Below are 25,771 nucleotides of genomic sequence, written 5' to 3' on the forward strand. Positions count from 1 at the left end.
TTAAAGATTGAAATTGTCGACGATTCGGTTTGTCAACGTATGAAAATGAACAACTATGTTGACAAATCGTTTATCGATGTACTGAGATTACATATGTACTGTAATGTGTATTTTGTTGCGAATCAACTTTTAAGAATAACATTGCTCCAAGTTGCCACTAAACAGTGCTCTTGTTTATTGCAGAGACAAATGACACCATGCTGTAAATATTAGAATGATGTATTCCATTAATCTGGATTTCAAGAATAAAACAAACCTGGCAGCGATTTCTTTATACAATAAAAGGCTTGTGTCATTGGCAGCTGGTTGGTACGACTGTATTTTAATTGACATTTATCGACAGTAATTCGTTGTAACGATCGACACATCTCACAACTGAATCTTCAATGTGCCATTATCTAATTGGATGACTGCTAAGTCCCAATGCTAACGGAGATTGTACGAATGTACGTACATGTGAGTCAAGCTCATTTCAATTAATCGCCTTTTATAAGTTATTTTTACTAGAAATTACATTTATAAGGAATATAGAGTTAGACAGATAATATCATTTTATAGACAAGAATGTAGCTATACAACTCCAAGATGTTGGGTGTATGTTTGTGACAGGACACATGCATATGAACTTGTTAGAACCACACGATTATGGATAGATCTTCACCTTTAGACTCTTTCTATAGTCTGCTAGGCTTCATTAAACACGAACTACAGGAGAATTCACCCTGCTACAGTATCAGTAATTTCTGATAGAAATAATTTTAAAGCATTGAGAATGTTTAAAGATATTACATGTGAGCAATTACCACAGTGAATTTGTACCAGAAAGGCTGACCAAGTCCAAATTCTCACTCAAAAGCACACAAGCGCTATACATGGACAATTCCAATGTTCACAGTCATTCAGAGTTTATCGTTTAAATTCCGTAGGCATTTTCGTAGGTCACATAAAGGTGCATGTACCGTTAGCAAGGACAAGTTTACAAACAATCTAAATTCTATAAAAATTCTAAATGCTATAGAAATTCTAAATTCTAAAAAAATTCTAAATTCTAAAAAAATTCTAAATTCTATAGAAAATCAAAATTCTATAAAAATTCTAAATGCTGTAGCTATTCTAAATTCAATAGAAAATCTAAATTTTATTAAAATTCTAAATTCTATAGAAATTATAAATCTGTAGAAGCCAATTAAACACTAATGCTTTGCGGACTTGAGCTCTTCCATCAAGACCCAAAAGTAATAATGGAGAGAAGGCTTAGATACCGAGGAGCCAGTGAATGTGCTCATAGAAACAGGTTCACATCAATCACGAAAGCTATTTATCAGCTCTATAAAAATAACTAGTGAAAATTGGCAACAAATAGTTGAGCAATTTAACCCAGCCAATTCTTATATTCAACTTTCAATAGTATAGATATTTGTGCGGCTGTGAAATGTATCGTATTGGGTTTAAGGGATACTCATGAACACCATCTTCCTCAAGAAGGACTGATCTAGCAATACAGTAATAACAGTATATAACAGTAATAACAGTATACAATAATAGACATACAGTTGACGCTCCTATAATGTATATCTCCTATAGCAAAAATTCTAGGTAATGTAAAAAAATTAGGAAAAGTTTTTGCTTCGTACGAGGTAAAAAATTCCATATAACGCCAAGTCGGAAGAGTTTTCAAATTCAATTTGAGTATTAGTTTATCTCGCCGCACTTGCGGAAGAGAAAATGCCGTGCGTATAGCGTTATATCTATTATACATGTACATGTATATAACTTTCAAGACATTCTAGCTCATCATGATAGATCATTAAATAGGGAAATAAGATAGCTGCGCAATTGTTCATAAATACTTGAAGGTGATCGATTGGTGCAGGTGTTACAGAATCGGTCTACCAATACGAATTTCACGAGTTGGGAGTATCGCCAAAATTTATCATTTATCCTAACCTTGACCCCTGAATAGGATAGACGACGAACAGGTAGAACTGGCATTTTACTGTTCCTATAACGTAAAATTTTAATAACGCACACGTTCCCGAAACGAATTATTTACGTTGTAGGAGCGTCTACTGTATTTTAGTTGAGTAAATATAGTTAGAACAGTGCTCCAACCAATCAGACCTGTTACCCCAAACATTCTAAATAACTGTTCAACTATAGTAACATTATGGCTAGTAGTATCAGGCTAGTAGTAAAATTATTTATGGCTAGTAGTATCAGGCTAGTAGTAAAATTATTTATGGCTAGTAGTATCAGACTAGTAGTAAAATTATTTATGGCTAGTAGTATCAGGCTAGTAGTAAAATTATTTATGATACAACTATGCTACATAATAATTATGTACTATATACAATCATGTAACACTTAACTGTAATTCATTAGTATTTAATACAGCAATGCTGCGGTCCAGTTGGGTCACAATCAGGTTATACCGGTAATAGCTATGCTGATGTAAACGTACTTTAGACTTCAAGACATTTGCACCGGAAATTATGGGAAGAGAGAATGTGGGCTAACAGCATCTTTGGTTTCTGTTATCAATTAAAAAAGTCGAAGTTCAAAGCTGTTTACATTCATACACCCTTAAAATGACAGGACTAGTGGAACACTCAGAGGCTCATAACAAATGTCTGGAATGCCATAAAAATGCCAACCTTTGATGGAATTGTTTGAATTATGAAAAACTCACCGTGTAACCAAACTCCTCCAGTTAATGCTACGGTAAAAGGGACAAGTTCCACTCGTAAGATTAATCACTTACCCATTTTCGAGAATGGTCATGCATATGACCTCCTTAACACCAGGATTGTTGATTTTATCATCAGTGAGTCGCTGGAGATTCCACGAAGCAATCCTAACCACTTGTTTGCCTTCAGTACAGAAATTAAATGGCACTACATTTGGCCTGCTAGATGTCTGAGTCAAAGGGCCCGACATAGCGACAAGCTGGTTAACGTGCTCGCTCGTTGTTGATGTCGAGTCCGGAGAGCGTATGCTTGGATTGGCGACAGGCTGCGCCTGACCGATGCCGCTGTCAGCCGAGTTGCTGCGCTTGTCCTCACTTTCGTCTACTGAGAGTTCATGACGAATCAGGCTGAGAATTGCTGGACCAATACCTTTGACCTTGAGCAAGTCATCGACTGACCTAAATGGTCCTTTCTTGTCACGGTATATGACGATGTTTTGAGCCATAATGAATCCTATGCCCTTGACCTTTTTCAACTGGAATACGTTTGCCGTGTTTATGTTCACACATTTAGTGACTAGTGTGCGTTTACGAATATCTGCTTCCACACCACGAACACTACCATTAGGACTGTTGCCTTTACTAGTCTGTGTTCTACCCTTGGACACACAGATCTCAGTTTTGAGACTCTCTAACTTGGTCGCACCAACACCCGAAACGAGAGCTAAATCTTCCACTTGCTTGAAGCCTCCTAATTGCAGTCGATATTCGACAATATTGCGCGCTGTTGCTCTGTTGATTCCTGGCAATGTCATCAACTCTTCCTCAGAAGCAACACTAAACAAAATAATAACAAACAACATAAGAGTCATACGATAAGTAATAATAGTATAACAACAGACAACATAAGAGTCATATGATAAGTAATAATGGTATAACAACAGACAACATATAAGAGTCATATGATAAGTAATAATAGTATAACAACAGACAACATATAAGAGTCATATGATAAGTAATAGTAGTATAATAACAAACAACATAAGAGTCATATGATAAGTAATAATAGTATAACAACAGACAACATATAAGAGTCATATGATAAGTAATAATAGTATAACAACAGACAACATATAAGAGTCATATGATAAGTAATAGTAGTATAATAACAAACAACATAAGAGTCATACGATAAGTAATAATAGTATAACAACAGACAACATATAAGAGTCATATGATAAGTAATAGTAGTATAACAACCGACAACATAAGAGTCATATGATAAGTAATAGTAGTATAACAACAGACAACATATAAGAGTCATATGATAAGTAATAGTAGTATAATAACAGACAACATATACGAATCATACAAACATAAGACCTTACTTGATGTTGATTGAATCGGGACTGTTAATAATCTCATTCATATTGAAGGCAGTGCTTAGATTTCTCTTTGAATTTCTTTTTGGCAACGAGACATGATTCTCCTGGCAGCGGTTTGGGTTTTTCATAGGAACGCAAAGACTGTTGCAACCTCCCATGGTGAATGGCTTCCAGCAGCTGAGCTCCTTTCAGCTGCTGTTATTGTGAATCTGATAAGGTCCGATGGGGGCACCTAGTCGAACAGCACCCAGTATGATAGCCAATCAATTCATATCTCACTAGGTCACTGGCTCACCACATGATGACTATGTTAACTTAAGGAGACAAGCTCAAAGTGCAAAGTATTATAATATACACTAAGTGATATTAGATACTACGAGTATATTTTCCATGGCCAATCAACATAAATGGTAAAACCTATTCTCTTATCTTCTCTTTGCTTCTAACTAAACAGGCCATCACTAAGGTTGCCCTGTTATCTATGTTGACCAGCAGTAGGTTGTAAGCAGTTGTATGTACATACATCAACTTGTGAGGCATATGCAATGGGTGCATGTACATACATTAACTTGTGAGGCATATGCAATGGGTCAAAAACAGTACCAGAGCATCGGCTCACTTTTTCAAAGGTCTTAACTAAAGACCAGCATAATTCCTTGGGCTAGACTATCCAATTGAGAAGTTGAGGACAAATGGTGTTGGCATAAGATAAAATATGTGATGGTGACAACATGATTAATTGGATTTTACTCAAAAATTTAAAACTTTAGGCTAATCCAGTCCTGACCTCACGAGTCTTGTGAAGACTATCTGACTACTGTGTAGACGTTTATACCTGTCATAAACACTGCAACACTAATAAACTTATCACAAAAAGAGCTTTGACTAGCTTCCTGTAAGCCATTGAAAGATTGCTGAGACATTGCCGTGAAAACTGCATATTCATATATACGATGCTAGCAATGCTATACTGTTCACTAAACTGTTTAGTATGAGGCCACTTGCCCTTAGGAAGTCTACAGTGGAGAAGACAATAGTGCTGGAACACAAGCTTACAATTAGCCTCTTACTTAGCCAACTTACAAAACATAAAACGTATTAGAATCTAAAATTGAGAGATTAGTCTGTTGGAGTCTATTGGGTATATGATATCTCAATATGTCAAGATTGGTAATATGAATGCGATTCCTAAAACACTGTTATTGGCTATTGTTTTTCAATTTGGACATTTCTAAAAGGCATGCTGCACTTGAATTCTGAACTGCCATTTTATTGCTTTGCAACAATATTGCAAGATTTTGTAAGATTTGGCATCAATATTCCCAGTAGGCCTACTAATCATTGCTCGCATGTCAGTCTTTCAAATAGTTCATGATCAGTACTTCTGAAATATTGATCTTGTCATTGAATGATCCAAAGAATGACAACTAAATTGTAATTGGGTTATTAGTTGAAAGTACGAGAACTTACCTAGTAAGCAATGTGAGACGGCATGTCTTCCAGTTTTGCTGCCTCAGACTCTGCAAACCCGACAAAGAATGATGAAAATCAAACAGGTAATCGTGGAAAATTGAGAAAAACTTGAGAGAATGAAACGCCCGTCTACTCAGCCATGAGCCATAAATGCTAATATCAAGATATTTATGAGACGCTCAACTTAGTCCTTGATATTCAACTTACCGCAAGAATCAAGCGATAACTCGTTTAACCAACACAGATATTCAAGAGGGAGATAGCAAAATTTGAATGGGACACAAAAGAAACTTGCGTAGGCGCGCGGACAGATAAAAAGATTGACACAGTCATCGAGTTGAAGGAGACACAATTGTATTCTGATGAATAAGCAGAACTGTTAAAGGTCACACAGTAGGTAGAACTCTTGATGCCCTTGAAAGGGTTCATGATTGTAGAGCAGCTTTTATTCAAGAGTGATGACGACTAAGAAAAATAAGATGGAGCACGAGAAAGGAAGATAGATTATATCAGGACATGAGAAAATTGTGAGATAGGAAGAGCTGACTTAATCATGAAAACCTGGGTGAAGGAACAGCACCAACGATTTCATTACTGCGCTAGATAGGAACTATAAAACAGCGACTGTCAGTTGAGTGGCTACGCAACGACAGCACAACCAGTGACAGTTTTTAAAAATGTTTATATCAGCAGGGTCAATTGATCTGTTTATAAGTTTTAAAGAGTTTGGCTAAATGGGGAAGTGAAAGCGAGTCACATAGCTAAGCAAAAAGAGCCAAGCCAAAAAAAGAAAAGTCAAATATGAAAAGGTAATTAGAATTAAGTTAGGGGTACCATAACAAACACACTTCAAACATATGTACAACACTTCACTTATACACATTAAAGACATAACATACAACACTTAACATACTATACACACACTTGAAAACTTATTTTAAGTGTGTGTATAGTATGCTAAGTTCATCCAAGTTAAACTTCAAGTTTATGTTACGTATTATGTAGTGTCACAAAAGTGTAGCATATCGAATGTGTTGCTATCTAGTCTTTCTCACACCAACATTAGCTGCTACCTCCTGTTTCCAAGGTAAAAAGTCCATGCAGTATTGTACATAACAATGGAAAATTTTATTTCAGATCATAACCACTAGATATGTATTTGTTACTTTATGAGCGTAAAAGATGAATTAAAACAATTAAAACATGTTTTCTGTTTTAATATCCTGTTTTAGGTGTTTTTCAGAGGATGGGAACGGATTAATTTATATTCAGCTATTCTATATAAGATAAGTTGATTTGAAATATGAGTAAAGTGACATACAAACTCGACATACGAACTCGGTCTTGGAATACATTAAGCTCGTGTCTCAAGGTATTAGTAATATTTTATGCTGTTAGAATAGAGCTGCCGGGGTAACATATTTATTATATTATTATTTATTACATTTACTGTGGTGTAATATATTTATATATAACATCATTAAATAATCTAGAAACTTTGAAAATGGGTCGTCTGTACTCTTGTCAAAGAATATCTATATATAGGCATTGACTCTATCTATCTATATATATAACCTTAAGTAATCACTCGATTTTATATAGGCCATATATATAGGGCCGATATGAGATCGAGCGACTACTCAAGGCTGCCAGCACATCGCCTCTCTACCACAAGCTACTTCAAATGTCAACTACAGCTTCATAAACTATAAATACATATGTAGCCTACGACCCAGGGTTGTGACTATTTCAAAAAAATAATAACTGCGCATTACTACGCATTCACTGATGCCCAGATGTAAAATAAATTACAGTTGCAAGAAAGTTTTTGCCTGTATGTCAAGGTAGTAGCGCCAGGATTGCAGTAGTAAGCATGTTACAGCCATGCAGTATGATTGCATTGCGAACTTTTCCTACAATGCAGTAGTCAGTATACAGGTAGTACAACTATTTATAATTATATTAATAATCCACAGTATGCAGTTTTGGTGCAGTGGCGGTATTAGCTACTGCGGTGTACATGCTAGTACTAGATGCAGTAGGGACTTCTGCGTTACACTATATGCACATACATATACAGTTTTTTGTAAAAACTCAAGTAGTGAGTTGACTTTGATAAAACCTCAACGTAATTGTAAGATACGAATGCTGCTCAAACCTAGGTGTGAATAGACAAACAAACTCATTACAATGACAATGTCGTATATGGTTGAAGTGAAATATATTATGGTTTTAATAATGTATAATGAGAATACAATGTGAAGATCCCAATTTCATAAGAATACTTCAATAGTTCATAAGAATAGTTTAATCATTCAATAGATAATGCTTAATTCCCTATTCTGAAAGATTATGTTATGAGAGTTGGAGCATAAGTTCATGAATGAGCTTGCTAAACATGGTGTCTGACAATGTTGAATAAGGCAGTACAGACCCTTGCAAACCAAATAGTGTCAGTTGACCCACAGTATCTACTTCCAACTACGTGAAGATGCATTTTCCAGTTTTGAAAAATGAGCAGTGGCAGTGTGCATGAATTGCTGGGTTTCAGATAATGCGTCATGAAATTAAATGCGCAGTAAATCCAAGTGGATATTTTGCAGTAGGAGAGCAGTGTCAGTAGATGTCAACTGCGAATTAGAAGGCTGTAATGCACTGCAAAGTTACTGCATACAGCACTGCAATGAAGCAGTGCAGTTCTAATGTGTCACAACCCAGCCATGATGTTGTGACTAGCTTCTAATGTTACAAAAAATGTATACCTGTGAATTACTGGCAGAAAAATTACATTTCAACAGCTGATAATTGCAAAACCTGAGCTTTCATGGCTTTTTGAATTAGAGGCACCTGCTAATGGAAATTTCAATGAGTATTATCAAAAAATAATGCTCTCTTTTGCAAGGTCATACGACATGTAGCAGCAGTATACAAACATTAAGATGCAGTACAGATATAGTTATAAAGTATTATAGAACGGAGTGAATAATAAGAAAAGTAAGCGGATTTAGTCTTATCAACAAACACCCCTACCCAAATGAAGCTTGTCACCTATCCAGAGTACGCCGCAAAATGTAACGATATGAACTTGGACAATGCTTTTGGACAAGATTATTACTATCTTCAACAGCATATGGCATTAGTTGATCATAAAAATCACCATATGAACATAATATTAGTAGTAGCTGCTAATGAAATAGTAACTTTTACAATCCAATTTCTGCTGCAAACGTTTAGAATTAGTCTAAAGAATCAACTGCTTTTTATTTATTTTTGCCTTCTATTTTTGGGTGAATTTAGCAACTTGTTATTACGTAAAGGAAGTGGATACTGCGGTGTGACAAGTCAAGATACTGTGCTGACAGGAAGTTATTCTATATTTTTCGTTACTTTCGACATCATAGGCTACCTATTTTATAAATTAAATAGGCATTTTCCTCTTGAACTCGCCTCCTGATCTCACACTCTATACGAATCCCATATGGTATCAATGATATACAGCCCCGATTTGGGCTGTATATCATTGATGGTATTGAGCAACTGTTCGACAACAGTTTTATGTCAATACTTAGCAAAAAACTTGCTTAACGCAGTTGAGTAGGTCACTACGTAGTGGTAAAAAGATTGCTAATATCTATAGGTTTGAAACAGGCAGCTTCAATAAATTTTACTAAAGTGAGCTACTGGTTTGAAAGTATGGCTAATCAAACAATGGTTTACGAATCGGTGTAGCTTTTGTACTTTGGATTACAGCATAATATTTTTATAACAAACCTACGAGCAGAGAGCGGCATTCTAAACTATGTGACCGTACTTCTTCGTATATAAATAACCAGTTAACCAAGATAATAAGTTAACCAACTACAGTTAAATAATACGGATGCTTAGAAAGCGAAACCAAGTGGTTTAGTGCGTTGGCCTAAATAATGCGAGCATGTTTGCTACGTTAAACAAGTGCGCCGCTGTTGAGTACCTGCAGTCTACATAGAGCGCTACAAATCAAATTAGTCGGAACATCTATTCATAAGGTAATAGCCCGACTAGTCCATGCGTAGAAATTTGGTCTACAAATCAGACAAATAATTTTTGGAGTTGATGCCTCATGCGAAGAATAATGAGAAAAACACAAATAACACGATATTTTACCAGCATGGCAACATAAGGAAGAAACAACTGCCTTTATCTGTCGAGATGAACTTTGCAGGAACCCTGAGTTAGTTCTTTATATTAGCACCAGCATGCCGAGTAAAGGCATCTAATTTGTGAATGCAATCACTATAAAGAATAACCCAATTCAATAAGAAGTAGAAAAATGTTGATAAAGTTGCCAAGTAATGACCAGTACAAGTACTCTATTGTTTTTTAGCATGTTACCAAACTAAGCATTTTGGTCCATTTACATGACATATTAAAAATCAAAGTAGCACAATATTTAGTGGAGTTGCATGGACATAATGAGACTGCAGTTAAATGACTTCATTACTTATAGTTATTCTTGAAGAATGAAAATTTTGTTGTCACTAGAAAAGCCAATTAATAGTTAAAACACTGACAAACAAAAGCAATACATAAATATTATGGTGTGACCACCGTGATCAATAAAGCTTTGACACTAAATTTAATTTGAACATTCTCGCGGGGTCGATAGTCTGTGGTGTTTGCAGTGGCAAAAATACAAAGATTCTCGTGTGTCTAAATCACAATATAAAAGCATTATTAGGTGATGCGAAAGTAAATATGAGGACGGTAACTGGCTACAAATCTGCTGCTGGCCCTGTAGCAGCAAATGCTAGAGAGGACGACTCCTTCTTGAACCGGTGCTTTATTGATAAGCCTGCCCTTTCTACAATAGAAATACACAAATACATAAATTGCTGGTTACATAAAGCTGCTCATTATTCAAATGGAGAATCCACTGAACACGTACTAGCAAATGGAAACTTGCCAACAACTCATTATTATACCATTAGATTCTCAAAAAAAATTCGCTTTGGAAATATCAAATATGCTTGAAGGTTTTGCAGAAGATGTACGCAGAGAGTTCAAGCATGATAATGATCGGCTGTGTTCATGCTTCACTATGATCGATTAGCTTCATGCCTCATTGTGATTGGTTGGCTGACTATATGTTTGATTATGGTCGGCTGACTACGAAGGTAAAAAGTTCCCTTTCATGTGTCAAAAAACTTCTCAATATTCTTAAACAGATATCAAATGCTTTAGTACTCAAATTGGCATAAAATGATTGATAACTGAATAGACAACAGAACATGCCGCAATGCATATGTAAAGAAACTACATAATGCCATTACATGACATCAGTAGAGCAACTAGGAGTTGTCATACATCTCCAGTTCTACTTCATGCTTCACTACTAAATGCTTGGGAAAATACTTTGAGGTTCATGTTGCGCAATACATCATTAAACCCTGAGCTTAATTTTCGACACTCATGAAGCTAGTGTTAGCATGACAATGAGTATAAGTGCACCGCTAGCTAATAGCCTGCAATCCTATGAGGTGTTTGAGAGTCTGAGCAGAAACTAAAGCAGCAATGGGTGAGGTCTCAGAGCATGAATAGCATAACTAAAGACGTTTAAAACTTGTGCTGATAGTCAGCGTGAAGTTATTTTGAATAAGACAGCGTAATATGAGATACGTACGAGGAGTCTGTGTGAGCCTAGATGAGAGCCATACAAATGCATCCATCAGTCCACTTTTGTTGGTAACTGTGACCTCCCTGAAGTGAACTATAATATACAGAGATCAATGAGTTGTTGCGTAAGTGTAACGTTGCCTAGAGGTGTATCTGACACAAAATGTAACTTCTAATTCCAAAAATGGCAGACCTTTTTCTCGGACAGCCCACTTGGTCACGGTTTCACTGTCTATCTGTCTACTGGAATTTTCGAGGTCAATTTTGTTACCAAAGGCAAGCACAACAGGTGAGTCTTTATCCTTTTTACTGCTGTTCTTGTCAATGTCTGCCTTAAGCGCATTCACGCAGTGGAAGGTCTCCCACCTCGTTATATCGAACACGAGCACAAAAGCCTAAACAGAACAAAAAAGGATATTATAAAGAGTATAAAGATGATAGAGATATAAACATCAGCACAATGCACCTAGAGAGTATAAAGATGATAGAGATATAAACACCAGCACACACACTTAGAGAGTATAAAGATGATAGAGATATAAACATCAGCACACACACCTAGAGAGTATAAAGATGATAGAGATATAAACATCAGCACACACACCTAGAGAGTATAAAGATGATAGAGATATAAACATCAGCACACACACCTAGAGAGTATAAAGATGATTGAGATATAAACATCAGCACACAAACCTAGAGAGTATAAAGATGATAGAGATATAAACATCAGCACACACACCTAGAGAGTATAAAGATGATAGAGATATAAACATCAGCACACACACCTAGAGAGTATAAAGATGATAGAGATATAAACATCAGCACACACACCTAGAGAGTATAAAGATGATTGAGATATAAACATCAGCACACACACCTAGAGAGTATAAAGACGATAGAGATATAAACATCAGCACACACACCTAGAGAGTATAAAGATGATAGAGATATAAACATCAGCACACACACCTAGAGAGTATAAAGATGATAGAGATATAAACACCAGCACACACACCTAGAGAGTATAAAGATGATAGAGATATTAACATCAGCACATGCACCTAGAGAGTACATATAGGGAGAGCGCCAGAGACAAGCACATCATTTATAATATATATACACATGCACAACCCTAGCGTGTAAGCATCTAAATATATTCACATAATAAATACAAGTGAACAAACAACAGTTGTTTGTTTGATGGCATGAATAGTTTGTGCTGCAATTCTTCGCACCATAGCCACAAAACTCTAGCAGTCACAATCATAAAAATACAAAATCTTCTCCTTTCACATCTTTCGGATCTGCAATGTTCATATCTACAGCAAAGTAATGGCACCATAAGAAAATGAGGATACGTATATTTGCAAGAACAATTCAAAGAATTCTTATTATTTACCTGAAATTTCAGTTTAAGCAAGTTAAAGAGTTTTGATTAATAGTACATTAACACAAATGATCATTACTTGATATACAAAGATCATACTCACATCCCCAACGGTATAGTAATGCTTTGGCACTGCAGGCTTCTGGCAATCCTGAATAAGTCAACAGGTAGAAAACAAATTATGTTCTTTGTCTGTTATATAAAGTTATAGACTGTATAGACTGTTATCAAATGCAGAAAAAAGTACATAATTATGCTAATGTCAAGGTACATGTTCAAACATACAAAAGATTATGAAGTCTAACCAGTGCAGAGCCCAACTCAATTTTTGTCATCGTAATATGAGACTGCAAGTCAGCAAACCTATATAACTGTTGTAAAAAGAAAGTTTGCTGACATAGATACAGACATATAAACTCTCTAACAAAGAGTTCATGGAAATCTGACTAATATTAATGGAATGATATATCATCATCTAACAAACAACAGATACGAACTACTTACAAGACCTGCAGTGTCATAGAATCTAAATTGCTCCAAACTGTTCCTCTCAGTTAACACATTAGCAGAGTAAGTGTCCTCTAAGGTAGGCGGAAGATTCTAGAATAAGATATGTTAGTTTTCTGTATAATAAGATTAGCGGTGTAACTAAGAAGCAATAATGGTATTCAACACACAATCATCAAAAGATGTCAGCATGATAACTTGTATGTCAGTGGCTGGTTGTTAGTTAAAGATGAAATGTGTCCACACTTACCTTACCAACTACATGATTACCTGTTGATTGAATGTGTATACACTTACCATACCAACTACATAGTTACCTGTTGATTGAATGTGTCTACACTTACCATACCAACTACATAGTTACCTGTTGATTGAATGTGTCTACACTTACCATACCAACTACATGGTTACCTGTTGATTGAATGTGTCTACACTTACCATACCAACTACATGGTTACCTGTTGATTGAATGTGTATACACTTACCATACCAACTACATGGTTACCTGTTGATTGAATGTGTCTACACTTACCATACCAACTACATGGTTACCTGTTGATTGAATGTGTCTACACTTACCATACCAACTACATAGTTACCTGTTGATTGAATGTGTGCACACTTACCATACTAACTGCACAGTTACCTGTTGATTGAATGTGTCCACACTTACCATACCAACTACATGGTTACCTGTTGATTGAATGTGTCCACACTTACCATACCAACTACATGGTTACCTGTTGATTGAATGTGTCTACACTTACCATACCAACTACATGGTTACCTGTTGATTGAATGTGTCCACACTTACCATACCAACTACATGGTTACCTGTTGATTGAATGTGTCTACACTTACCATACCAACTACATGGTTACCTGTTGATTGAATGTGTCTACACTTACCATACCAACTACATAGTTACCTGTTGATTGAATGTGTCTACACTTACCATACCAACTACATGGTTACCTGTTGATTGAATGTGTCTACACTTACCATACCAACTACATAGTTACCTGTTGATTGAATGTGTCTACACTTACCATACCAACTACATGGTTACCTGTTGATTGAATGTGTCCACACTTACCATACCAACTACATGGTTACCTGTTGATTGAATGTGTCTACACTTACCATACCAACTACATAGTTACCTGTTGATTGAATGTGTCTACACTTACCATACCAACTACATGGTTACCTGTTGATTGAATGTGTCCACACTTACCATACCAACTACATGGTTACCTGTTGATTGAATGTGTCTACACTTACCATACCAACTACATGGTTACCTGTTGATTGAATGTGTCCACACTTACCATACCAACTACATGGTTACCTGTTGATTGAATGTGTCTACACTTACCATACCAACTACATGGTTACCTGTTGATTGAATGTGTCTACACTTACCATACCAACTACATAGTTACCTGTTGATTGAATGTGTCCACACTTACCATACCAACTACATGGTTCCCATAGAGAGTTTGCTCAATAATGGACGTTTTGCCAGTTCCGCTGGCTCCAAGAAAAACAACCTTGTAGCATGCTTTCCCTGCTGGCATCCTAATCAGGCTATTTTACCAGACAGACCATGAGAACTTTCACAAATTATTTCCTTAACTCATCATCTGTAACAACTGCAGAGGAATAATAGTTAGAACGTAACATTATACTGATAAGTAAAAATACTGAGATTGTACAGTATTTGAATATAAAAAACTCAAGACAAAAAGAGAACAATGGTAAAAAGATAATTTTGAGATAGGCTTCTCAGCAATAGATTCAAGAATTATAAGAGTGCTTGCAAGTTCATCAAAAGCATACAACCTCTAGTCTGATCCTTTATTATTGGATGTGCTGCTAATAATATGAGGGTCACATTCACAATTATATACAATTATTGTAAGGGTAGAGTCAAATATTTGACTGATCTTCAGATAGCATTTTGGAGCATTCTTATGTGAAGGCAATTCAAAGTAAAGTTTGAATGTGTACATACACATTCAAACTTTACTTTGAATTGCCTTCACATAAGAATGCTCCAAAATGCTATCTGAAGATCAGTCAAATATTTGACTCTACCCTTACAATAATTTCAAACATACCAGATTTGGTTTTTCTCAGCTTGGTAAACAAAGTTAAAAGTAGAAGTGAGAGTAAAAAACATGTACGTAACATATAAAAATAATAAAACATATAATCAATGTTACTTTAAAATTGAGCTAGTTTACATTCGAGTAAGCTACAATGTGTATCTAAATTACCACACCTACATTCACAACTCCACATCGCCAAGCATACCATTTCTCACAACTGTCTCTAAGACAACATAACTACTAAAACCTCTTTACTAATTTATTTTTTCAATTATCTCTTTCAATTTCTCTATGCTGAGTTTGTGTTATCACTATTTGTAACTATCAGCAGCATTAATGAAATAATTTTCAAAGCTTTTTAGGCTGTGAAACAAATCACATGAATATAGGTTTTTCTTGTAAAAACCATTGGTTCAATGTGCAATACTTTTAACATACAAAGCATGTCCTAGAATGAATTTAACTCGCATGAAAAAGTTGGACTCTACATAAAACAACCATTAGAATAGTGCACTACCTGGTGGTGTTCTACCTACAAATAACCCATTCAAAAGTGAGCAAAGTTATTTGTACTAGACCAAACGCATAAAAATAAACTGATTTAGCTCTTGCTGTTTAAGCTAGCAAAAAAGTACTCAAAATAGGATGTCCAGAAGCAAGAATTTAAGTTTACAACATTCTATGTTTACATTTAATTTTTAGGCTTCTTCTAAAGAAAAAGCAGTACTTCCTCACGTGTGTACATAAATTCACATTGCAGAATGATTAGACGCAACTTAGTGTTGTGGCTAAACCTACGGACTAATGTTTTGAGCAATGTGACTAAATATATTTTTGCTGCTGGTTTACAATCTTCAACAAAAGCAAACATACCAGAAATTTCTAAAAACCTAGACCTCTTGTCTAAACAGCAAATTTGGTGTTTACTAAAACATTCATGATCCTTAAAATTTCAATTACACTTTTCGAATAAACTTGTGCATGTTGAATGTCTAAATATACAATACTTTGTGCACATTGTAATTGCAAAAGCCCTTTAACACTATGCTCTTTAACTAAACTATTTGTTAAGAGGGTAAATATTCAAAATGCAACCTTTTTGTTACCTAAACAGAGGTAATAAAATCGAATACATCTAAAGAAATCTCTCAACAAAAACTTTTTGAAAAAGATCACGAAAAGACCATGCAAGGCATGTGTGCAGGATAGGATGAAAACAGCGCAGCTGAGCGCTTACAACAAACGAAAGACAAACAGGTTGTGCCCATAAACCGATGAGATCAATCAAGTAGTGGAGGACGGTTGGATAATTACACATAGATTTGAGAATGAGGAAAAATCAGAGAAAGTTGGGTAGCAAAGGTTCCTAAAATTTAAGAGAATTAGATATGGGCAGGCCGTCATCACACAAAAGCAAACACGACCTCTTACAATTTACATGAGCAAGCTGGTAGTCCCTGTTTACCAACTACCATAGACCTATTAACTATACTACTATATATGTATGTATTAGTATATATATATATAAAAAAAATTGTTTCCTCACCCCGGATACCACGTATGGGTGGTAAATTCTGCTCTAACTCGGGTCTCCTACCAGAGACCTGGGAGTTTGAGCACTCGCCTCAAGATCTTAGCTGTTCTCAATAGCGCACTTTTCTGCAACTCACCTGAGTTGATTGCTGTTGGTATTTGGGCAAGCCACATTTTATGCGCCGGTGTTATTACGCCCAGTGCCCCAATGACTACTGGGATTACAGGTGTTCTTACATTCCAGCATTTTTCAATCTCTTCTCCAAGAGGGAGATATTTCTCCACCTTTTCTTTTTCTCTACCTGGGGTAGAGAAAAAGAAAAGGTATATATATACCTTTTCTACCGTTTCTCTCTCTATATATATATATAGATTTTTTCAACACAGCCTGATGAATGAGAATATCATGAAACTGACAGTAGCTGAGAAAAAAGATAAGTATTGCTTTTAAATAATTTATTAGTATATAGCTGCTCCAATATATTGTTGAGCACTCTAATTTTAGTTGAATATATATATATATATATATATATATATATATATATATATATATATATATATATATATATATATATATATATATATATATATATATACACACACACACAAAGTGGATGCTGCAGAGAGAAACATCATCACATACTCCAAAAAATCAATTCTATGTAGTGAAGGAGAATACTGGGGAAAAACATCAACTGATGAACTATTTGATGTAACAATGGGAAGTTTTGACAGTGCCGAAACTTGTGAGCTGGTCAGCATATTTCTACTTCATCAGATCACAGCAAAGTATGGTAACAACTTCGGAATGTACAGAGATGATGGGCTAGGCATAGTAGAAGGTTCAGCACGTAATGCAGAATCTATGAAAAAAGATCTCTGTGCTATATTCAGCTCATATGGACTAAAGATTACCATCAACGCTAATAAAAGAGTTGTAAACTCTCTTGATGTTACCGTCAACCTAGACAATGGTAAACACATGCCATACATCAAACCCAATGAGAGACCAGGGTATGTCCACAAAGAATCCAACCACCCACCTGACATAATCAGAAACATCCCAGCAAGTATAAATAAGAGGCTCTCTACAATTTCATCTGATGCTGAGAGCTTCAATAAAACAGCAAATATCTACCAAGAAGCACTAACCAAGAGTGGATATAGCCACCAACTAACATATCAACAACATCTATCTACATCTGAAAACAGACAACGCAAACGGAGCAGGACAATTACATGGTACAACCCACCTTACAGCAATGTCTAAACCAACACCGATTCATCAGACCAAACATACATTGGACTAACAGAGAACACTTTCAAGACGCGGTTCACTAACCATAAAGCTTTTTTCAACCACCCATCTACAAGAAACTCTACTGAATTAAGCAAATATATATGGTCACTAAAGGATAATAACACCAACTACTCAATATCATGGAAAACTCTACGACATGCTAAAGCATACAACACTATCTCCAACAAGTGTAACTTATGCTTATGGGAGAAATTCTTTATAATTTATAGACCACCACTAGGCACCCTTAATAAACGTAAGGAGCTATTATCATCATGCAGACATTCATCTAAGTTCTTGCTACGCAATTGTATTACTTAACTATTTGGCTTCTGTACCCTCATCCAATTATCAGCTTATCTAACTCTGCATAACAGCATATTACTGGTGTATGAAATTCATTTTAGACATTTTATCTGAAGAGTGTGATACTTATTGTACCACATGAAACTATTAGTAATAAAATGTTTAACTTATAGAGTGAAGTTCCACTTATACATATTTTATATATATATATACATTACATATATGTATAGTTAATAGGTCTGTGCGGATTACAGATACTTTGTAGCTCTAGGCAGCATTGAGATCAGCCAAGTGAAAATAGCTCAGCAACACAACAATTTGACACCTAACGTGGTGCTGATACCCATCAGAAAACATCATGTGCCATCCAGCTGGGGAACCAAATATCTAATTCAGATGTGAATAGATGTGAACTATTTTTTATTTCATTGTACTTCATCTGCTAAGCACTATTTTATTTGAAGATGTTTATCACAACTTTAATTGTTAGCGATGAAGGTAATATATATGTGCTGAAAGTATACAAGTGCAACTTTACTACTGTATTAATATGTATTAATGCCCATTGCCAACTAAGAGTGTCTCTGATTTCTAGTTACTGCGACATTTGCTATGATAAAGCAGTTCTGTGAGAAACCCGAGAAGACCGTTACCAGACTTACTGAATCTAACTAAATGACATAACTGTTACAAATGCAGCTACTCGACACTTCTTCCAAATAACTTTAATCGAAATTCCAGCTAAAGTCCTCACGCATACCATCACTTAAGCCAGCAAGTAAATAATAATTAACGCCTACGTCTCTATTTTTATGAAATAAAAATTACTAAATTTTACTATAGTAAATTTTGTAAAACATGCGAACGCTTTCAAGTGTTAGTTGTTGGTTGAACGTCGCATTCAACAAAAAACCTGTAACATTTCCTTAAGATGTTAATATTATGACCCAATTGTTCAGTGAATTAAAACTACCTATGCAAGTAGTTCTCTGTCTAAGGCTTAGCGATTTCTCTAGTCTAAAAACTGTTCTCGATATGGTCATAACAGTCTTATATTTTACATAATAAATCGACTTCTGCTGAAATTTTCAGCGTAGCTAATAATTAAAAACATGATGATCTTCTGGTGACAGTATGTGCACGTATAAAGTAGTCAACATGCTAAGCGGTAACTAGAACACCTACTATAAAAAAATTCGTCAGTACGTAAATTTATTAAAAAAAGGAGTTTGTTGGAGCCGCGGTGTCAGGCGCCGTAGAACTACCTGTGTAAGTTATAGTACCTATATACGTTATACTACCTACGGTATATGCGTACAGTATATGCCAATAACGAAAAAAGCATCAAGAGGCCACAACTACCAGCGCAGCAAGATTTTGCATTCAAGGTTTAGAGTGAAACGCAATGATGATTAATGGATTATTGCAAGGGAGACAGTAATCAATACCCATGTTTAGACTCCAACTGGCTATGTTGACTATAAAGAAGAATACTAAAAACAGTTGTATTCTATACACTTGTTGGGCTACAACTTGCCATGTAGACTGTTGGGAGATATATATAGGCATCATCTGTAAATTTGTTTTGTCTACAGATTGTGATGTTCATTATTAAATGATAGCAATACAGCCATAATCTATAGACAAGTTTTGTCTACAGCTTATGTTGGTTATTGGATAAAATATAAGATATAGTGATTTTTCTTGTGATACGTTATTGAAGGGTATGTTTTAAAGCTATTCCAGAAGTTCAAATCTTGTTTTTTCATAAAAGAAGTTGCCTATAAAAAGCTGACTACTCAAAAACTGTAACATTCACCTGAAGGCTGTGAAATACAATCTATTCATTTTCACCTGCATTTCGTTACAATTTATGGCACAGATTAAAGGTTCACACAGACAATTGCAAATTATGATAGTTGCAACTACCTCCAAACAATGATATACAGCCCCCATATGGGGGGCTGTATATCATTGCTCCAAAGCATGATCTCTGCTTCTGCTCTAGAATTCAAAATGCCTTTTGTGACGTGTATCTTGCAATGATACTATAGACCTTGTTGTCCTTGTTGAAGTGAAGTCCTTGTTGCTAGGTGGTAAGTAGTAATTAAAGATGAAGAGTGCAGCTATAAAATATGCTATTGACCTGCCTGTTTCAGTATTGATATTTGGTACTATCAATGTCTTGCTACTGCTAGTTGTAAGATTAAAGAATAGAAATGGAGTTAGAGAGAATACAGTATGTCAACTCATTTGGCCATGAAGTAATGTCTGGTGAGCACTGAAATAATCACCTTGAAAAAGTTAGCTCTGAAGATTAAGACATAGCCTTAGAACCTTGACCGACTAAATTGACTGTTTCATCAAGGGATTACTAAATGGTGACACTATTTGTGGGAAAGATGTCTCTGCTACCACCAGGGATCGCTAAACATATTATGGAAATGTTTACTTTTCCATATCCATTTCCATAAACATAAATATTTCCATAATTTTATGGAAATGGATATGGAAATTTTATTTTAGAAATATGGAAATGTTATGGAAATGGAAATAATATGGAAATGAATTATGGAAATTTTATGGAAATGGAAAAAATATGGAAATGAATTATGGAAATGTTATGGAAATGGAAATAATATGGAAATAAATTATGGAAATGTTATGGAAATGGAAAAAACTATGGAAATGAATTATGGAAATGTTATGAAAATGGAAATAATATGGAAATAAATTATGGAAATGTTATGGAAATGGAAAAAAATATGGAAATGAATTATGGAAATGGAAATAATATGGAAATGAATTATGGAAATATTATGGAAATGGAAATAATATGGAAATAAATTATGGAAAGGGTATGGAAATGGAAATAATATGGAAATTATGGAAATGAATTATGGAAATTTTATGGAAATGGAAATAATATAGAATTGAATTATGGAAATTGTAACATACACGTAATCCAAGATATAAACAGAGGGGAGTTATATTGTATAGACTAGGCTACATGAATAGACAATGGTAATACACAAACAGCTAACATCAGTGGTATTACAGAAACTATTAAAGGGGTCTGGAAGAAACTAACTCAAGTTGTCTCTTGCTCGGCTACATGTATAGACAATGGTAACACACAAACCCAGCTAACATCCATGGTATTACAGAAACTATTAAAGTGGTCTGGAAGAAATTAACTCAAATTGTCTCTGAACTTGGCTACATGTACGGACAATGGTAACACACAAACCCAGCTAACATCAGTGGTATTACAGAAACTATTAAGGGAGTCTGAAAGAACCTCTCAAAACATCTCAAATCGTCTCTGGCTTAGTTATAGGCAATGGTAGCATACAGTTTTGATGTTGCCTGGACCCTAAATAAAGTATATTAGCAAGCAAATATCATATTCATATTATGTATAAATTAATCACATATTTGGGAAGAGTTGACGATTGCACACACACACACGCTCATTTGACACGCAAGCGCGCACACATACGTACACACCAGGGATCGCTAAACATATTATGGAAATGTTTACTTTTCCATTTCCATAAACATAAATATTTCCATAATTTTTATGGAAATGGATATGGAAATTTTATTTTAGAAATATGGAAATGTTGTGGAAATGGAAAAAATATGGAAATAAATTATGGAAATGTTATGGAAATGGAAAAAATATGGAAATGAATTATGGAAATGTTATGGAAATGGAAATAATATGGAAAGGAATTATGGAAATATTATGGAAATGGAAATAATATGGAAATAAATTATGGAAATGTTATGGAAATGGAAATAATATGGAAATGAATTATGGAAATGTTATGGAAATGGAAAAAACTATGGAAATGAATTATGGAAATGTTATGGAAATGGAAATATTATGGAAATGTTATGGAAATGGAAATAATATGGAAATAAATTATGGAAATGTTATGGAAATGGAAATCATATGGAAATGAATTATGGAAATGTTATGGAAATGGAAATAATATGGAAATAGATTATGGAAATGTTATGGAAATGGAAATAATATGAAAATGAATTATGGAAATGTTATGGAAATGGAAATTGTGACAAACACGTAATCCCTGGCTACCACCCACAATCCAATAATAATGCTCTCAGTACTTGTACATTTAAGGTCAAATTGTTTAGATAACAAAGCAATCGAAAGGAAAAAAGTGGTTACACAGAACGATGAACTGAAGGAAAAGAGTGCAGTCATATTTTCCATTAATCGAGTAGCGACTCATTCCCAAGGTCTCACTGTCAATGCAAGGCATCTTCTTTATTCGTCTTGTATGACTATGTGTGAGCACTAGACTCAGGCTTTACCAATAGGTGAATGTTTAAACTCCTGAGTAAATTTTTACATTTAACTTGTTACATTTGTGTCATGGAGATAGCATAATAAACCGTGTGATAATCTCCAATATTAAATTGTTAAAGCTTATAATGAATCAAGAATAAACAGGGCTATAAACTTTACAGTAGCAATAAATGCATTTAAAAAAAGAGTGTCCAAAAATCAGACTCAAATGATTTAAACTTTCTAAAGAAATGCAATAAAATATGTTGAATTAGACCAAGTTTTATTCGTTAGCTGTGCACAACCTGAAATGTTGAATCCAGCTCGCTTTCAAACTTTGAATAATATGTTTCTCAGTTGTATAATAGAATAATTAAAAACAAACAGAAATTACTTTTAGTATAACAGTAGCTATTGCAGCTTGTTTAAGGGATGTCTAGTGCTTCAAATTACTGCGATAGTCTCGCCTAAGAATACACTTTGATAGCTTTGGCAGTAATGTGCCACGCATGCGTACTTGACTCATGGTCTAACAGTGCTGAAATCAATATAGCTTGCTTTGTGCGTATTCTACAATAAACTATACAACTATCCACAAGTTATGACAATTACCACAAGTTAGCATGACTCCTAGTTACCCTTGCTTAAACGCACAACGCACAGTTTCCCTAGTGTATGAGTTTTTGTAAAAAAGAAGATATTAGCTTGAATAATAAGTTCTTTGAAATTGATGAGTTTGTGATCAATGGCATCAGCAACTTAAACACTGTGATGTGGGAGAAGTGGTATGAACAGTTAAACACTGTGATGTAGGAGAAGTGGTATAAACACTTAAACACTGTGATGTAGGAGAAGTGGTATGAACACTTAAACACTGTGATGCAGAAGAGGTGGTATGAACAGTTAAACACTGTGATGTAGGAGAGGTGGTATGAACACTTAAACATTGTGATGTAGGAGAAGTGGTATGAACAGTTAAACACTGTGATGTAGGAGAGGTGGTATAAACACTTAAACACTGTGATATAGGAGAGGTGGTATGAACACTTAAACACTGTGATGTAGGAGAAGTGGTATGAACACTTAAACACTGTGATGTAGAAGAGGTGGTATGAACACTTAAACACTGTGATGTAGGAGAGGTGGTATGAACACTTAAACACTGTGATGTGGGAGAAGTGGTATGAACAAAACTAACAAAACATCAAAGAAAGAGGGAGTAGTCATTAGTTACAAACAAAGTACCAGAAAAGCAATTACCAAAGTTACAACACAAAGTTTTGAAGTAAAACAGCTTCTGCGGACAGACGTACTCTCCACTAGGCCACATGGCATACTATAGAATAATTGTTGTGCACGTAATTATTACACTTGCAAATATTCAATAGCGATTGATTAAAATACGCATGCTTCACGCTTCAGCTAAAAGAAAAATACATCTCCAAACTTCCCCAAAATGCTATAAATACAATACTATTTTTTCCGGACTGTTATTCGCTCCCTTATATAAACCGCTTCTGCTCTATTTTAAAAAACCGATAATAAAACAATACATAAGCCGCACCTTTTGTATAGGCCGCAGAACTCATAGCAGTACTTTTTAATACGGCAGCAACTTTGCTGGTGAAAATGGAAGCGGGAAATGTTCGCTGAAACCCATGAAGTCGTCTTCTTCAGCGTTGGAGTTGAACAATCTCATCAGCGCTTGCAGCAGTGCGGCTTCCTTCCTGGATAGCAAGATCGATGGCCTTCAGCTTAAAACTTGCTTCATACGAACTTCTTTGTTTGGATTTCATAATGATGGGGCAAGAATTTGAAAATAATTAATGGTTGGTAATTTGTCGTCCGTGTTTTATTGGCTAACTGAATAAAAAAGCAACATCTGCTTCTTTGTGTAACTTTTTTTTAGTTTGATTCTAATTCTGGTTAGTGCGCCCCTGGCGGTGAAAGAAAAACCACAAAATAGCCGCAGCCTCTAAATCAGCCGCATGGCTCAAAACATCTGAAAAAATTCTGGCTAATAGTTCGATAAATACGGTAGGCCCTATATGTGTATATAGCTCAAACTTAATTAAACTCCTAGCACATACAGAAATAAATAAACTGCTTCATTTAAAAGTTAGAATAGTAAATGTTGTACATCTTGATCACAAATAAAATTTCTGGGCAAAAACTCTTTAATTACTTGTGCAATGCTGGGTATTCAGTAGTGTATTATATAACTAAAGCTACAAAATCATGAGTTCAAAAACTACAAGTTCTATAATAGATTATCTACGGAGTCTAATCCATACTTACACACTTGATCTAAACAATACTTACACTCCTGCTATAGATAATTCTCCCATAAAATTTAAAAAGGAAGAACTCTGACTCATGAAATAATTTCATGAGTCAGGTCTGTTCAGAGAGCTTGATTACAAGCCATTTTTAATTACTAAAGTTACCAAAATTACAAGAAATACTGTAATTGGGTTTTATGAAGCAATCCTTGTGCTTGTACTTCCTTTCATTACATCTGAACTCCTGCATTTAAATGTGTCTTATATATATATATAGATATATGGCCTGAATTTATGCGCAAATTGTAATTTCTGTCACAGCAATTTCCTGAATACGCTTAAACACCAAACTACTTGTATATAGATGTAAGTAATCACTGTTGTTTAAGCTTTCCAGAAAAATATAATTTCTTTCATGTAATGAAAGGTTGAGCAATGGTTCCTTAGTTATATTTTGGTTTGTATTTGAACTTCTTTGCACGTAACACACCACTTTCAAGCTGCAATAAAAAGCCTCCTCTATTTGTTTTCTAGTAAGCTTAAAATACTTGACAAACCTTTTCTTAAGGTTATCTGTTTTAAGAGTCAAATCATCCAACTGCAGGAAAGCCTTTGTATCAGAACGCCTTATCAACTCATAAAAAGACTGTCCAATCAAAACATAGGAAAATCACCTATCAAAGTCTAGGAAAACCACCCTATCAAAATCTAGGAAAACCACCTCTCAAAACATCGTAACAAAATAGTGCAGCAGCTTTTCGACAGCTGTAAATCTAAGTATACCTAATCACCAGTCATCGCAAAATATTTGTCATCTGTTCC

General features: G+C 35.0%; 2 protein-coding genes across 3 annotated transcripts in view; both read right to left on the reverse strand.

Moving 5' to 3' along the window:
• Nucleotides 1–9,385, reverse strand: part of LOC137390077 (endonuclease/exonuclease/phosphatase family domain-containing protein 1-like) — a 33,858-nt gene extending 24,473 nt beyond the window's left edge. The window contains exons 1-4 of one of the 2 annotated variants that reach the window (XM_068076324.1): nucleotides 9,316–9,385; nucleotides 5,542–5,591; nucleotides 4,075–4,303; nucleotides 2,762–3,523 (exon numbers count right to left, since the gene is read on the reverse strand). In XM_068076324.1, the coding sequence (XP_067932425.1) occupies nucleotides 2,762–3,523; nucleotides 4,075–4,229 (917 nt within the window). In that variant the 5' untranslated portion in view covers nucleotides 4,230–4,303; nucleotides 5,542–5,591; nucleotides 9,316–9,385. The remainder of the gene's footprint in view (nucleotides 1–2,761; nucleotides 3,524–4,074; nucleotides 4,304–5,541; nucleotides 5,592–9,315) is intronic. The other variant, XM_068076323.1, reaches the window with a different exon arrangement.
• Nucleotides 9,386–9,746: 361 nt separating this feature from the next.
• Nucleotides 9,747–14,775, reverse strand: LOC137391281 (NF-kappa-B inhibitor-interacting Ras-like protein 1). Its single transcript, XM_068077704.1, has 6 exons — nucleotides 14,566–14,775; nucleotides 13,091–13,186; nucleotides 12,690–12,737; nucleotides 11,390–11,591; nucleotides 11,204–11,290; nucleotides 9,747–10,384 (listed from the first exon to the last, which is right to left on the reverse strand). Exons 1-6 carry the CDS (start codon nucleotides 14,671–14,673, stop codon nucleotides 10,296–10,298), a joined length of 630 nt encoding a protein of 209 aa, XP_067933805.1. The 5' UTR covers nucleotides 14,674–14,775; the 3' UTR covers nucleotides 9,747–10,295.
• Nucleotides 14,776–25,771: the final 10,996 nt, after the last annotated feature.

Source organism: Watersipora subatra, chromosome 3 (genome assembly GCF_963576615.1).
Source record: "Watersipora subatra chromosome 3, tzWatSuba1.1, whole genome shotgun sequence".
Lineage (NCBI taxonomy): Eukaryota > Metazoa > Bryozoa > Gymnolaemata > Cheilostomatida > Watersiporidae > Watersipora > Watersipora subatra.

What these genes read in the sequence shown, in the direction of transcription:
- LOC137391281 (XM_068077704.1), bottom strand. Translation starts at nt 14,673, where the DNA reads ATGCCAGCAGGGAAAGCATGCTACAAGGTTGTTTTTCTTGGAGCCAGC. An exon ending in ATTACTATACCGTTGGGGAT is followed by an intron (nt 11,592 to 12,689) that starts GTGAGTATGATC and finishes TGTTCTGTTTAG; the next exon opens with GCTTTTGTGCTCGTGTTCGA. An exon ending in TAGGCTCACACAGACTCCTC is followed by an intron (nt 10,385 to 11,203) that starts GTACGTATCTCA and finishes TTTCTATTGTAG; the next exon opens with AAAGGGCAGGCTTATCAATA.